The 15,463-nt window shown below is 37.9% G+C and overlaps 1 protein-coding gene across 6 annotated transcripts in view; it reads left to right on the top strand.

The window, feature by feature from the left end:
• Positions 1-15,463, top strand: part of LOC117317758 (voltage-dependent L-type calcium channel subunit beta-1-like) — a 102,026-nt gene that overhangs the window by 38,427 nt on the left and 48,136 nt on the right. The window contains exon 1 of one of the 6 annotated variants that reach the window (XM_033872678.1): positions 6,318-6,709. The exons of 3 other annotated variants lie outside the window; for them this stretch is intronic. In XM_033872678.1, coding sequence (XP_033728569.1) covers positions 6,701-6,709 — 9 coding nt within the window. In that variant the 5' untranslated portion in view covers positions 6,318-6,700. 2 more of the 6 variants (XM_033872676.1, XM_033872675.1) reach the window with 2 other exon arrangements.

The following is a 15,463-nucleotide window of genomic DNA, read 5'->3' as shown; positions in this document are numbered from 1 at the left end:
GTCTATGAGATCTTTGGTCATATTCATGTTTACGTGATATTTGTCATATTCAAGTCTGCGAGGTGTTTGGACATATTCAAGTCTACAAGTTGTTTGGTCATATTCAAGTCTGCAAAATGTTTTGGTCATATTCAAGTCTGTGAAATGTTTAGGTATATTCAAGTCTGCCAGATGTTTGATCATATCATAGTCACCAAGATGTGTGATCATATATAATTCAAGTCTGAAATGTTTAGTCTTATTCAAGTCTGCCAGATGTTTGATCAAATTATAGTCGGCAAGAATGAAGATGTTTGGTAATATTGAAGTCTGCCAGATGTTTGATCATATTCATGCCTGCGAGATGTTTGATCATGTTCAAGTCTGCCAGATGTTTGATCATATTCAAGTCTGCAAGATGTTTGGTCATATTCAAGTCTGCCAGATGTTTGATCATATTCAAGTCTGCCAGATGTTTGATCATGTTCAAGTCTGCCAGATGTTTGATCATATTCAAGTCTGCCAGATGTTTGGTCATATTCAAGTCTGCAAGATGTTTGGTCATATTCAAGTTTGCCAGATGTTTGATCATATTCAAGTCTGCCAGATGTTTGATCATATTCTGCCAGATGTTTGGTCATATTCAAGTCTGCCAGATGTTTGAACATATTCAAGTCTGCGAGATGTTTGGTCATATTCAAGTCTCTGAAATGTTTGGTCATATTCCAGTCTGCCAGATGTTTGATCATAATATAGTTGGCAAGATGTTTAATGATCCTGGTAATCATGATTACTGAGCGGTTGTCATCCCCCAGAGTGACTCGTTCCCCATTGATAATTTAAATTATGATCTTGTTATGATTCTATATCCCACACAAATATGGAAATGGAGAACTACATCATGACAGGACAGATGGTGTTTTGTAGCTACAAGTTGATATAAGAAGTAACCCAATAATGTACTGTTTTGTTTGGCATGTAGAACAGCATACTGCCTGGTACCTCAGGTTTATATGGACTGGTTTGTATGAATAATTCACCGCTTCAGTATTACAAAGCAGACTGCAAAGTTGGATGACATGTTGTGTATATAGGCAGCTTAACACACTGAGTTTTTCCATCTGTATATGTAACCTGTAACATACATGTTACCTGTGTAGGATCAGCTGTAACATACATGTTACCTGTGTAGGATCAGTTGTAACATACATGTTACCTGTGTAGGATCAGTTGTAACATACATGTTACCTGTGTAGGATCAGTTGTAACATACATGTTACCTGTGTAGGATCAGTTGTAACACTAATGTTACCTGTGTAGGATCAGCTGTAACACTCATGTTACCTGTGTAGGATCAGCTGTAACACTCATGTTACCTGTGTAGGATCAGCTGTAACATACATGTTACCTGTGTAGGATCAGTTGTAACATACATGTTACCTGTGTAGGATCAGCTGTAACATACATGTTACCTGTGTAGGATCAGTTGTAACATACATGTTACCTGTGTAGGATCAGATGTAACATACATGTTACCTGTGTAGGATCAGTTGTAACATACATGTTACCTGTGTAGGATCAGCTTGTAACATACATGTTACCTGTGTAGGATCAGTTGTAACATACATGTTACCTGTGTAGGATCAGCTGTAACATACATGTTACCTGTGTACGATCAGTTGTAACATACATGTTACCTGTGTAGGATCAGTTGTAACATACATGTTACCTGTGTAGGATCAGCTGTAACATACATGTTATTGTTACCTGTGTAGGATCAGTTGTAACATACATGTTACCTGTGTAGGATCAGCTGTAACATACATGTTACCTGTGTGGGATCAGTTGTAACATACATGTTACCTGTGTAGGATCAGTTGTAACATACATGTTACCTGTGTAGGATAAGATGTAACATACATGTTACCTGTGTACGATCAGTTGTAACATACATGTTACCTGTGTACGATCAGTTGTAACATACATGTAACCTGTGTAGGATCAGTTGTAACATACATGTTATTGTTACCTGTGTAGGATCAACTGTAACATACATGTTACCTGTGTAGGATCAGCTGTAACATACATGTTACCTGTGTAGGATCAGCTGTAACATACATGTTACCTGTGTGGGATCAGTTGTAACATACATGTTACCTGTGTAGGATCAGCTGTAACACACATGTTACCTGTGTAGGATCAGTTGTAACATACATGTTACCTGTGTATGATCAGCTGTAACATACATGTTACCTGTGTAGGATCAGCTGTAACATACATGTTACCTGTGTAGGATCAGCTGTAACATACATGTTACCTGTGTAGGATCAGTTGTAACATACATGTTACCTGTGTAGGATCAGATGTAACATACATGTTACCTGTGTGGGATCAGATGTAACATACATGTTATCTGTGTAGGATCAGCTGTAAGATACATGTTACCTGTGTGGGATCAGTTGTAACATACATGTTACCTGTGTAGGATCAGTTGTAACTTACATGTTACCTGTGTAGGATCAGTTGTAACATACATGTTACCTGTGTAGGATCAGCTGTAACATACATGTTACCTGTGTAGGATCAGCTGTAACATACATGTTACCTGTGTAGGATCAGCTGTAACATACATGTTACCTGTGTAGGATCAGTTGTAACACTAATGTTACCTGTGTATGATCAGCTGTAACATACATGTTACCTGTGTAGGATCAGTTGTAACATACATGTTACCTGTGTAGGATCAGTTGTAACATACATGTTACCTGTGTAGGATCAGTTGTAACATACATGTTACCTGTGTAGGATCAGTTGTAACATACATGTTACCTTTGTAGGATCAGTTGTAACATACATGTTACCTGTGTAGGATCAGTTGTAACATACATGTTACCTGTGTAGGATCAGCTGTAACATACATGTTACCTGTGTAGGATCAGTTGTAACATACATGTTACCTGTGTAGGATCAGTTGTAACATACATGTTACCTGTGTACGATCAGTTTGTAACATACATGTTACCTGTGTAGGATCAGTTGTAACATACATGTTACCTGTGTAGGATCAGTTGTAACATACATGTTACCTGTGTAGGATCAGTTGTAACATACATGTTACCTGTGTAGGATCAGCTGTAACATACATGTTACCTGTGTAGGATCAGTTGTAACATACATGTTACCTGTGTAGGATCAGATGTAACATACATGTTACCTGTGTAGGATCAGATGTAACATACATGTTATCTGTGTAGGATCAGCTGTAACATACATGTTACCTGCGTAGGATCAGCTGTAACATACATGTTACCTGTGTAGGATCAGTTGTAACACTAATGTTACCTGTGTATGATCAGCTGTAACATACATGTTACCTGTGTAGGATCAGTTGTAACATACATGTTACCTGTGTAGGATCAGTTGTAACATACATGTTACCCGTGTAGGATCAGTTGTAACATACATGTTACCTGTGTAGGATCAGTTGTAACATACATGTTACCTTTGTAGGATCAGTTGTAACATACATGTTACCTGTGTAGGATCAGTTGTAACATACATGTTACCTGTGTAGGATCAGCTGTAACATACATGTTACCTGTGTAGGATCAGTTGTAACATACATGTTACCTGTGTAGGATCAGTTGTAACATACATGTTACCTGTGTAGGATCAGCTGTAACATACATGTTACCTGTGTAGGATCAGTTGTAACATACATGTTACCTGTGTAGGATCAGTTGTAACATACATGTTACCTGTGTAGGATCAGTTGTAACATACATGTTACCTGTGTAGGATCAGCTGTAACATACATGTTACCTGTGTAGGATCAGTTGTAACATACATGTTACCTGTGTAGGATCAGATGTAACATACATGTTACCTGTGTAGGATCAGATGTAACATACATGTTATCTGTGTAGGATCAGCTGTAACATACATGTTACCTGTGTAGGATCAGTTGTAACATACATTTTACCTGTGCTGAGCTACCTACATATGTAACACACATGACTACCTACATATGTAACACACATGACTACCTACATATGTAACACACATGACTACCTACATATGTAAAACACATGACTACCTACATATGTAACACACAGTGATACCTACATATGTAACACACATGACTACCTACATATGTAACACACAGGACTACCTACATATGTAACACACATGACTACCTACATATGTAACACACAGGACTACCTACATATTAAACACAACATGTACAGACTATTATATAGATAAGGTGTGGACTGTACAGACTGTTATATAGATAAGGTGTAGACTGTACAGACTGTTATATAGATAAGGTGTAGACTGTACAGACTGTTATATAGATAAGGTGTGGACTGTACAGACTGTTATATAGATAAGGTGTGGACTGTTATATAGATAAGGTGTAGACTGTACAGACTGTTATATAGATAAGGTGTAGACTGTACAGACTGTTATATAGATAAGGTGTAGACTGTACAGACTGTTATATAGATAAGGTGTAGACTGTACAGACTGTTATATAGATAAGGTGTATACTGTACAGACTGTTATATAGATAAGGTGTAGACTGTACAGACTGTTATATAGATAAGGTGTGGACTGTACAGACTGTTATATAGATAAGGTGTAGACTGTACAGACTGTTATATAGATAAGGTGTAGACTGTACAGACTGTTATATAGATAAGGTGTAGACTGTACAGACTGTTATATAGATAAGGTGTAGACTGTACAGACTGTTATATAGATAAGGTGTAGACTGTACAGACTGTTATATAGATAAGGTGTAGACTGTACAGACTGTTATATAGATAAGGTGTAGACTGTTATATAGATAAGGTGTAGACTGTACAGACTGTTATATAGATAAGGTGTAGACTGTACAGACTGTTAATAGATAAGGTGTAGACTGTACAGACTGTTATATAGATAAGGTGTAGACTGTACAGACTGTTATATAGATAAGGTGTAGACTGTACAGACTGTTATATAGATAAGGTGTAGACTGTACAGACTGTTATATAGATAAGGTGTAGACTGTACAGACTGTTATATAGATAAGGTGTAGACTGTACAGACTGTTATATAGATAAGGTGTAGACTGTACAGACTGTTATATAGATAAGGTGTGGACTGTACAGACTGTTATATAGATAAGGTGTAGACTGTACAGACTGTTATATAGATAAGGTGTAGACTGTACAGACTGTTATATAGATAAGGTGTAGACTGTACAGACTGTTATATAGATAAGGTGTGGACTGTACAGACTGTTATATAGATAAGGTGTGGACTGTACAGACTGTTATATAGATAAGGTGTGGACTGTACAGACTGTTATATAGATAAGGTGTAGACTGTTATATAGATAAGGTGTGGACTGTACAGACTGTTATATAGATAAGGTGTGGACTGTACAGACTGTTATATAGATAAGGTGTAGACTGTACAGACTGTTATATAGATAAGGTGTAGACTGTACAGACTGTTATGTAGATAAGGTACAGACTGTTATATAGATAAGGTGTAGACTGTACAGACTGTTATATAGATAAGGTGTAGACTGTACAGACTGTTATATAGATAAGGTGTAGACTGTACAGACTGTTATATAGATAAGGTGTGGACTGTACAGACTGTTATGTAAGGCAGACTTTACAGAGCCTATCTGTCAGGGTTAGCCAGCACACACTAAGGCTGGGCGGTATTGATTTGTGTGGAGCACACAATATATGTATTGCATGCTGGAGATCCAACACTTGCAGGTTCTCAGCCATGGTGTTCACTGACACAGGCTTACCAACATGAAGACAGGGACACACCTTCAGAAGATTCACAGTCATTGCTTGATAAAGGTGAACTGGATTTGAACATTCCACGACGAAATGCAAGCTGTGATGTTCTGCTCTTTTGTCCTTTAGAGTGGCACCGTCTCAATGCTTGAGTTTGCAGGCATTGGCAAAATGGAGCGCCGCCTTGTGGCATCGTGTAGTTGTGTTGTCACATTCCAAACATGTGGCTTAGAGATGAAATAGGCTGCAGAATCTACAGACCAGTATTGGATAGACTGGATGAATATGAAAACAAAGTAAAAAAAGTGCTTATCGTGCTTCTCCACAAAGATCTACTCACATCGAGTAATTCTGCATAGAAGTGGAACTGTCATGGTAGCTGGTCAGACTTTGATGTTCTCTGTACGTCAGTGATATAGGACACCTGACGACAGTCACCACATTTAGATAGAGGTGTAGATGATAATGAAGCTGTTTTAATATGTGTGATGACCTATAGGTAGTGTGTACATACAGGACTATAGCGAAGTTATGGTGGAATAGCTGTATATATAAACTGGAGAAATGTACAGAACAAAGTAGTCAATAATCTGACATTTACCCTACATGCCTGGATATAACAGTTATCTATAATGAGCTGAAGGGGATGCTCGTTTTTGTATTCAAGTTTTCCAGTTCATTGAAACTGTTATAACGATATGGATACAAGGCTTTTCAGTCAACGGGATAATAGGGAATTATTTTCATACATTGCGGTTCTGCTTGAGTGATTTTCAATTGTCAGATAGTGACAGTCGACAAGGTTGTTTACCTGGTGAAGGTTTCTTAACTTATGTGTGTCTACATAAACAGAACACAACAGAAGTATACGCCAAGTGATATATTTGATTAATTTGGAATGATCTAGCATATTCATGCCAACCGTAAGTATAGTGTCAAACATTTAGGGACAGAGATTCACCTTGGTAAGGGGCACGGCATATGGAACGAAATGCAAAACATTTTGAATTGAAGAATGGAGTGTATTTCAGCCCGGTAGTTATTTTACTCTGCCAGTAGATCTAGTAAGTCATATGCATGGTATATGACCAGGGCTTGATGTTTATGATGTATGTCTTATTTGACCATAAAACATGTGCACATCACCACATATTATCAACCATGTACATGTTGTGTGTGTGTTGAAGTGCTACATTATGTGACACTTCCAAAGGTCAGAGGCACACATATATGATTTGGTGAAATAATAATCTAGACGAAGAGGTCTGTGTAATGTCGGCAGCGACATGTTGGAAGTTTTCATTTAAATATTCTACTCCGTGATGTAAGAAATGGGAAACAGTTGACAGGGAGTCCGACAACTTGTGTGGATTATTATTCTATGATATTGGGAACTTATTTCTTCACCCTTCATTGTCTTTCCGTGTTGTGCAAAAAAAAATTATCCAATAGATTTTTTAATAGTTTTCAACCTATATATGACTGACACATATAATCTGTGAGAAACATCCTTGGATCATCCTTAAAACCTTGGATTACCACCCCATAGGCTTCGCTAACCTGCAGTGTTAGATATCTCTGGTTACCCAGCTGAACAGGTGCTTATAGGACAAAAGTGTGGTACGACCTGAAGAGCCTTACGAGGAAGATTGTGGATATTCAGACGGAGAGCTCCAGAGATGGGTAAACCTCGGTGTGAGACAGCCTTCCCATTGCCCAGTGCTCACTATTTTGTATGATGTCCAACACCAGAGGATGGGACGACTTCGCAAAGTTCTATCAGGTCTTAGTGATATAGACTCGTTAGTGGTAATGCTCTTTTTGTCACAAATCTGTTGTATGTACCTCCTACCGAGACAAACACCAAGTCATTAATTAGTTACTGGGGTCCCTGTAAATAAGTATTAGACTCTTTAAGATTGAGATATCGGGATGACAGTGGTGAAAATTAAACCCATAAACTATGTAAGCTTAAAACTGTTGATTAGCAAATTAAACCCACAAACTTTATTAACTTAAAACTGTTGATTAGAAAAACTACTTAGACATACCTACAAACTTTGTAAACTTACAACTTCATACATACATACACCACAAACTTTGTAAACTTGTGACTGCATTCATACATACACCACAAACTTTGTAAACTAAGTTAAAAACTCAAACAACTTCTCAATTACAAAGAGGCTCAGGGTTTTGATATTTGGCATGTAGCATGATGGGTTGAAGGGCTACCAAGTCTGTTCAAATGAATGGCCTTGACCTTCATTCAAGGTAACATGGGTCAAATAGGCTAAAATCTTTAAATGACTTCTTCTCAATAACCAATAGGCCCAGGGACTTGATATTAGGCTTGTAGCATACTGATGTGAAGGGCTACCATGTTTGTTCAAATGAATGACCTTGACCTTCATTCAAGATCACATATGTCAAATAGGCTGAATTCTTTACACAATGATTTATCGTAGCAAAGAGACCTGATATTAGGCCAATTGTATACTGGAATGAAGGACTAGAAAATTTATTGACATGAAGAAACCTAGCCTCACTGATATTTGAATAAAGGGGTTATCAGCATAGTATCTACAGAAATAACCTAAATCAACTTCAAAGTTGCTGTAGAGCCAGGTGAGGTTTACATATCTACTCATTTTACTTAAAGCATTAAAACATTTTCACAAATATCAGTGTTTGCATTGATACTGTGTGGGCACAGCAACTTATGACCTATTTAAAAATGAACAAACTTTAATGCCCCTCAAATTTGTGAGAAACTTTACTGCCCCGCAAACTTGTGACAAACTTCACAATATTTTCTGCCCCACAAACTTGTGACAAACTTTACTGACCCACCAAATTGTGACGAAATTTACAAACGTTACTGCCCCACAAACTTGTGACAAACATTACTTCCCCACAAACTTGTGACAAACTTTACTGCCCAACAAACTTGTGACAAACTTTACTGTCCCACAAACTTGTGACAAACTTTACTGCCCAACAAACTTGTGACAAACTTTACTGCCCAACAAACTTGTGACAAACTTTACTGTCCCACAAACTTGTGACAAACTTTACTGCCCAACAAACTTGTGACAAACTTTACTGCCCAACAAACTTGTGACAAACTTTACTGCCCCACAAACTTGTGACAAACTTGTGACAAAATTTACTGCCACATAAACTTTTAAGAAACTTTACAAACTTTGTCTCATAAACTTGACAAATTTTACAAAACTTTGCGACAAATTTACAAAACTTGTGACAAATTTTACAAACTTTAATGCCTTCCAAAAATGAGAAATACAGATAAATTTTGCATTCAATTAAATTTCAGTTAAAGCTAGAGCTGTACATATTCCTCAAGGATTTAGTGAAGTCTGATTCATTATTATAGAACAACACAAGTTTGTTAATTAGTTTGTGGAAGTTAGATAGGTAAATGTTTGTCCATCCTTGTCACATATAACTGGCTGTTAAAGCTTGTGTGAGTTTGAGTAAATATGTGTTTGTAGAGTTTGATACCTGTGTCTTTGCAGTTTATGATAAAATTTTGACCAGTCTTGAAAACATAACATTATGGTTTCAAGTTATTACACATGTGAATGTACATGTATTTCACTGCACACTGCTCTGCAATTTAGAACACAATGTTTGGCTGAAGTTCAGCAAAGGAATTTTAAACAACTAAATTTAATATATGGATGTGGCATAGATCATGATGAACATGTACAAGGTATGCGAGTGTCTGTATTGGAAATTCTTTGTGTTGATCATGAAACCACATGTATCACACTTGTTAAGGCCATGTGTGTGTCTCTAGTTAAGGCCCTGTGTGTCTCCAGTTAAGGCCATGTGTGTGTCTCTAGTTAAGGCCCTGTGTGTCTCCCAAAGAAGGTCCAGTTAAGGCCCTGTGTGTGTCTTCAGTTAATACCATGTGTGTGTCTCCAGTTAAGACCATGTGTGTGTCTCCAGTTAAGACCATGCATGTGTCTCCAGTTAAGACCATGCGTGTATCTCCAGTTAAGACCATGTGTGTGTCTCCAGTTAAGACCATGTGTGTGTCTCCAGTTAAGACCATGTGTGTCTCCAGTTAAGACCATGTGTGTCTCCAGTTAAGACCATGTGTGTGTCTCTAGTTAAGGCTGTGTGTGAAGGCTGTGCGTGTCTTTAAGTTAAGGCTGTGTGTCTCCGGTTATGCACCTTTTGTGTCTCCAGTTAAGGCCATGTGTGTGTCTCTGGTTATGACTATGTGTGTGTCTCCAGTTAAGGCCATTTGTGTCTCTAGTTAAGGATGTTTGTGTCTCCAGTTAAGGCTGTGTGTGTCTCTAGTTAAGGCTGTGTGTGTCTAGTTAAGGCTGTGTGTGTCTAGTTAAGGCTGTGTGTGTCTCCAGTTAAGGCTGTGTGTGTGTCTCTAGTTAAGGTCATGTGTGTGTCTCTAGTTAAGGTCATGTGTGTGTCTAGTTAAGGCTGTGTGTGTCTCCAGTTAAGGCTGTTTGTGTCTCCAGTTAAGGCCATTTGTGTGTCTAGTTAAGGCTGTGTGTGTCTAGTTAAGGCTGTGTGTGTCTCCAGTTAAGGCTGTTTGTGTCTCCAGTTCAGGCCAATTGTGTCTCTAGTTAAGGCCAATTGTGTCTCCAGTTAAGGCTGTGAGTGTCTAGTTAAGGCTGTGTGTGTCTAGTTAAGGCTGTGTGTGTCTAGTTAAGGCTGTGTGTGTCTCCAGTTAAGGCTGTGTGTGTGTCTCTAGTTAAGGTCATGTGTGTGTCTCCAGTTAAGGCTGTTTGTGTCTCCAGTTAAGGCCAATTGTGTCTCTAGTTAAGGCTGCTTGTGTCTCCAGTTAAGGCTGTGAGTGTCTAGTTAAGGCTGTGTGTGTCTAGTTAAGGCTGTGTGTGTCTCCAGTTAAGGCCATTTGTGTCTCTAGTTAAGGCTGCTTGTGTCTCCAGTTAAGGCTGTGAGTGTCTAGTTAAGGCTGTGTGTGTCTAGTTAAGGCTGTGTGTGTCTAGTTAAGGCTGTGTGTGTCTCCAGTTAAGGCTGTGTGTGTCTCCAGTTAAGACCATGTGTGTGTGTCTCTAGTTAAGGTCATGTGTGTGTCTAGTTAAGGCTGTGTGTGTCTAGTTAAGGCTGTGTGTGTCTCCAGTTAAGGCTGTGTGTGTGTCTCTAGTTAAGGTCATGTGTGTCTCTAGTTAAGGCTGTGTGTGTCTAGTTAAGGCTGTGTGTGTCTCCAGTTAAGGTCACGTGTGTGTCTAGTTAAGGCTGTGTGTGTCTCCACTTAAGCACCTTTTTGTGTCTCCAGTTGAGCCCCGGTGTGCATGTGTCCCATTCTTGCTAAACAGGAGGTAACCTGTGTTAATACAAGCCAACCTTGCTGTGCAATTCTAGCTTTTTGGTGTAATTCACCAGGCCCTATTGATTTCTAGAAAATAATTAGAAATATATGAGGGTTGTCCCTCGGCACATGTACAGTATTGATCTGGCCAAGCTTGCTAGTCAGCCTGATGTTTAGCTGTGTCTGCCAGCCCTGTAAGCCCACTCTGCCTGCCACACTGTTCCCTCTGTCAGCACTGCAAATCCATATTCTGTGTATGATGATGTTACACTTCCTATAGGCAGCCACGACGGCCATGTTGGATCTTCAGTCTACAGCTTAGATCTCAGTCGTGTGATCTTGAACAGGGTTTGTGTAACCTCCGTAACCTGGTAACCTCTGTGTTAACAAGGCTGCGAGAGGACTAGGGATCTTGTTAGTCTGTCGGCTGTTTTCCTGGAAGTGTGTTCGATTGTGGACCTGGGTTAGACTGACCTGGTGTAGGTAGCTGTCATCAGTTACGGACAAGGTGACAGAGACCAGGTGATCGTCTAAGGTTTACGCAGGATACAGGAGACACTGGTCAACCCAGATTGGTCTGTACTGTCTGTCTGACCAGTACTGGACAGTACACAAGACCCTGACACTCAAAGGGTCTATAAGGCATTGGTAGCTTAGTGGTTGTTTTCTGCTGTTGACAAGTTGGAAAGGTGTATGGTAAAACGTGGTGACTGCTGAGGGTAGTCCGGGGGTTGGAAAGGGACTCATGTTTGTACTATGGTAGCTGTGAAGATCCAATCACAGGACCAGTACAATCTGCTCGATAGTTCTTCGTCCATTTCCTTGGTAAGTTTTATTGAAACTTTCTTCAAACTTGTTGTCAAGTGTTCTTTTCATATCTCCTGAACGAAGAAGGGATGAGGGCTATACTAGAATCAGCATATCTGTTCGTCTGTAAACAAAATTTTGTACTGCTTACTCCTCCCAGGATTATGCATAGGTTTTAATGAAACTTTACACCTATGTTATTCATTGACATGTGCTTGTGTCCAATTTTTAACAGAGTTATAGCCCTTGTTGCCACTAAGTAAAACACCTTGTGATTATGTCTAATGATCTTGGAAACAGTCAGTATTTCGTATACTCATGTACATTGTAGTTGTTTTTGTAGGCATATAGGTAAGTCACACTTCTGATTTCATAGGTCATAGGGTCAAAGGTCAGAAGAATTACAGTACTAGCCAGTGAATGAAACAGACCTTGTTCGAACTATTTAAAGTGGTTTATATAGATCTGTCAATGCTTAAAACCATTACTATGGAAACATGATGAAGGATTCTAATTAGCCAAAATTGAGATATTGTCTGATTAACCTGAAAATTGGTAAAGGTTTTTGAGGGATGGCAAATACAGTTCTATTTTCCAAAACAGTAGATGTCTTTTGGTTGCCATGGTAACCAAAAGAACATGTTAAGCAGTTTCAATGAAACATCAAGAGGAATGTTTGGAACCATTTAAGGAGACTTCTGATTGGTCAATTGAGGTACACTCCAGTTAAGCTAATATTGGTATGTAAAGGTTTTGAGGATAGCAAAAACAATGGTGCCAATTTCCAAAACAATGCCATTTGGTTGCCATGGTTAGAAATGATGGTTAGCTGAAAGTCCTAGTCAGCCATTAATGGCTTACAGCTCTAGAATCATATTAGTTTCCCCTCAGTATTTGATTTGTCAAACTTATTTTTATTTTTCACTTCATTAAGGTATTGGATTACCTGAATTGCCTTTGGTAAGATGAAAGATAGAAACTGAAGTGATATCAGCAGACTTTCACCTAGTCACTATCAGTTGTTTCTCAGTCTGATGGTGTCCATGTCCGGAAAATTTCATATTATATCTCTTACGGCAATGACGTTTTTATCAATTTTAAATTTTCTTCGAATACCTGAGCTAATTTGAATTACATCCACACAAGTTTTGAAGTTGGGTTGATTGTTATATCTCTCCTAGCCTTTAAAGTCATTGTAGTGCCACTGAGTAGCTAGATGTGTCCTAGTGACGTAACTCAATGCGAGTCACTTGAATCTTTGACAAAATGTGAAGGAGACTTATTAGACTTCATCTCAAGGAACCTTGTTCTTTGCTGTCTGATATTTGAGACTCATAATTGATACATCAAAAGATAATTGATACGACAAAAGATAATTGATACGACAAAAAATAATTGATACAACAAAATATAATTGATAAAACAAAAGATCCACAAGAATACTTTTAATTGTAATTTCAAGGGAGATAACTCAAGCACCGAATCATGGCTTCAGGTTTAATAATGTACAAGACCTTTCATCAATTTCTTTAGATAATCTTGTACAGCATATTAATGGCATCAACAACAAATCTTTCATACATCATTAACCTTATGATATAGACTATCGGGAAACATTATTTGTTTAAATGAAAACAAATATACTTTATTGATTAGCAGATTTAGAATCCATTTAAACTATAATGTCATGACATTAAATCAATGATTGTCTTGTCTTGTGGTCTGAAAATCCCAGTAGAACAAGTTCACTTTAGATCTGGACTAATATTTGCTGGCAGAACAGTCGTGTTTAAGGGAAGAATACATGGCTATCTTGTGTAGATTTCCATAGATACGGCAAACTTTCCATACATGTCTTCCAAACAGTATTGACACAAAAATCCATAAAGTAGGAGGTTTAAGTCAGGAGTGAGATTTTCCTGCCATTATTACCACAGTTGTTCAGAATAGTTTAAAATACCAGAAGATGTGACGTCTTAATATGATGATAAGTCAGTTACTTTAATAATTGTCAAGGAAGCAAATATGCATACTCTTTGGAATAATTATAGTAAAACTTATTTTTGACAATGTTATTTATGGAGTGTCTCTCACCCTCTGCAGGATGAATTTTATGTCAGTTCAAGATATGATTATGGTCAGTCCCTTTAAGGGATACATCCTTTCTCCTTTAGGTTTCTTTTTGTACTTACACCCTTTCTCTCCCTAGGGCTCTTAAGGAATTCTTTATACTTATGCTACACCCTTTCCCATATCTGAATTTCTTATAGGTTCTATAAAGGTTATCAGCCTTGCCTGGGTGTCTCATTGTCCACACCAGGAACATTTCTTTGTCTTAGGTAACATTTTCCCTAGCCATATACACTGGAGAGGTTATTTTTGTCCTGTTTTGTACAGGTATTAGTGATGTCCTGGCAACATCCCCTAGACATAGCTGTTCCGGCTTAAATTGTTCTCTAAGTAAGTTGTTATTGATGGCAATCTGTCTGAGTCCTGTAATCCCATTAATACCAGGTATATTGTACAGGTAGACAATGGTGATGTATATGCTATAGATACAGTAGTGTTCTTTTCTATATAGAGAATCTCAAACAGGTTTCCATAAACATGAATTTTATACATCAGAAGTACAGCAAAGTCTATGATAATGCTCAGGTGGGCTTTAAGGTGAAAGGGCAAGCTGGGGAGCTTTTGTGCTAGATTAAAAAATAATATAACCAAATTGCAATTTTCAAAATGCTTCTGAGATCTGAAGTTTTCCCTTATCATAATGATACACTGTATCTAAGGAAATGCAGGCATTTTAGTTTATTCTTTGTTTGGTACAGCACATGTTGCTTGGTATGGCATATGGGTATGGCATATGTTGCTTGGTATTACATATATTGCTTGGTACGATGTATATTGCTTGGTACGACATATGTCGCTCATTGGTATGGCATTAATGTTGCTTGGTACGATAACTGTTGCTTGGTACATGATATATTGCTCATTGATACAACATATGTTGCTCATTGGTATGGCATATGTTGTTTGGTACAGCATATGTTGCTTGGTACCGCATCTGTGCAACCATCAGTTTGTAATCCTTGGACCAGTCCAAATCTGTTGTCATTGTATCAAAGAGAAAGTCAATGTATCTATATGATCATATGATTTTCTGGTTTCTCACCATTTTTCACATCCTAGAATCTGAAGATGACCTGGATAGTGGAAGACTAATATCAGTAATTAATATAATATGAGCAAAATAAATGAATAAATATTTTTTTTATACATTTAAAAAAATGCAATGACCCATATTGAGAAAACAAATGTGTATGTTACCAGTATATATAACAAAATTGAGTCCATATGCTTGATATCCATGTGTAATATGCCTAGGCCAGTAGGATTAGTCCGTACTTGTGTGTTGAATGTCAACATTACGGAATACTGTTGATACTGATGCCCTATAGTAATTAAAGGTCAAGGTCTTTAAGTCAAAATGTCAAGGTCAAAATTTGTTTGTTTTCTTTGATGAACATTTTGTAATAACATTTTGAAA

This window comes from Pecten maximus, chromosome 19, assembly GCF_902652985.1.
Source record: "Pecten maximus chromosome 19, xPecMax1.1, whole genome shotgun sequence".
NCBI classification, from domain to species: Eukaryota; Metazoa; Mollusca; class Bivalvia; order Pectinida; family Pectinidae; genus Pecten; species Pecten maximus.
Note: the sequence above shows the minus strand (reverse complement) of the source record. Positions and strands in the feature narration are given on the sequence as shown.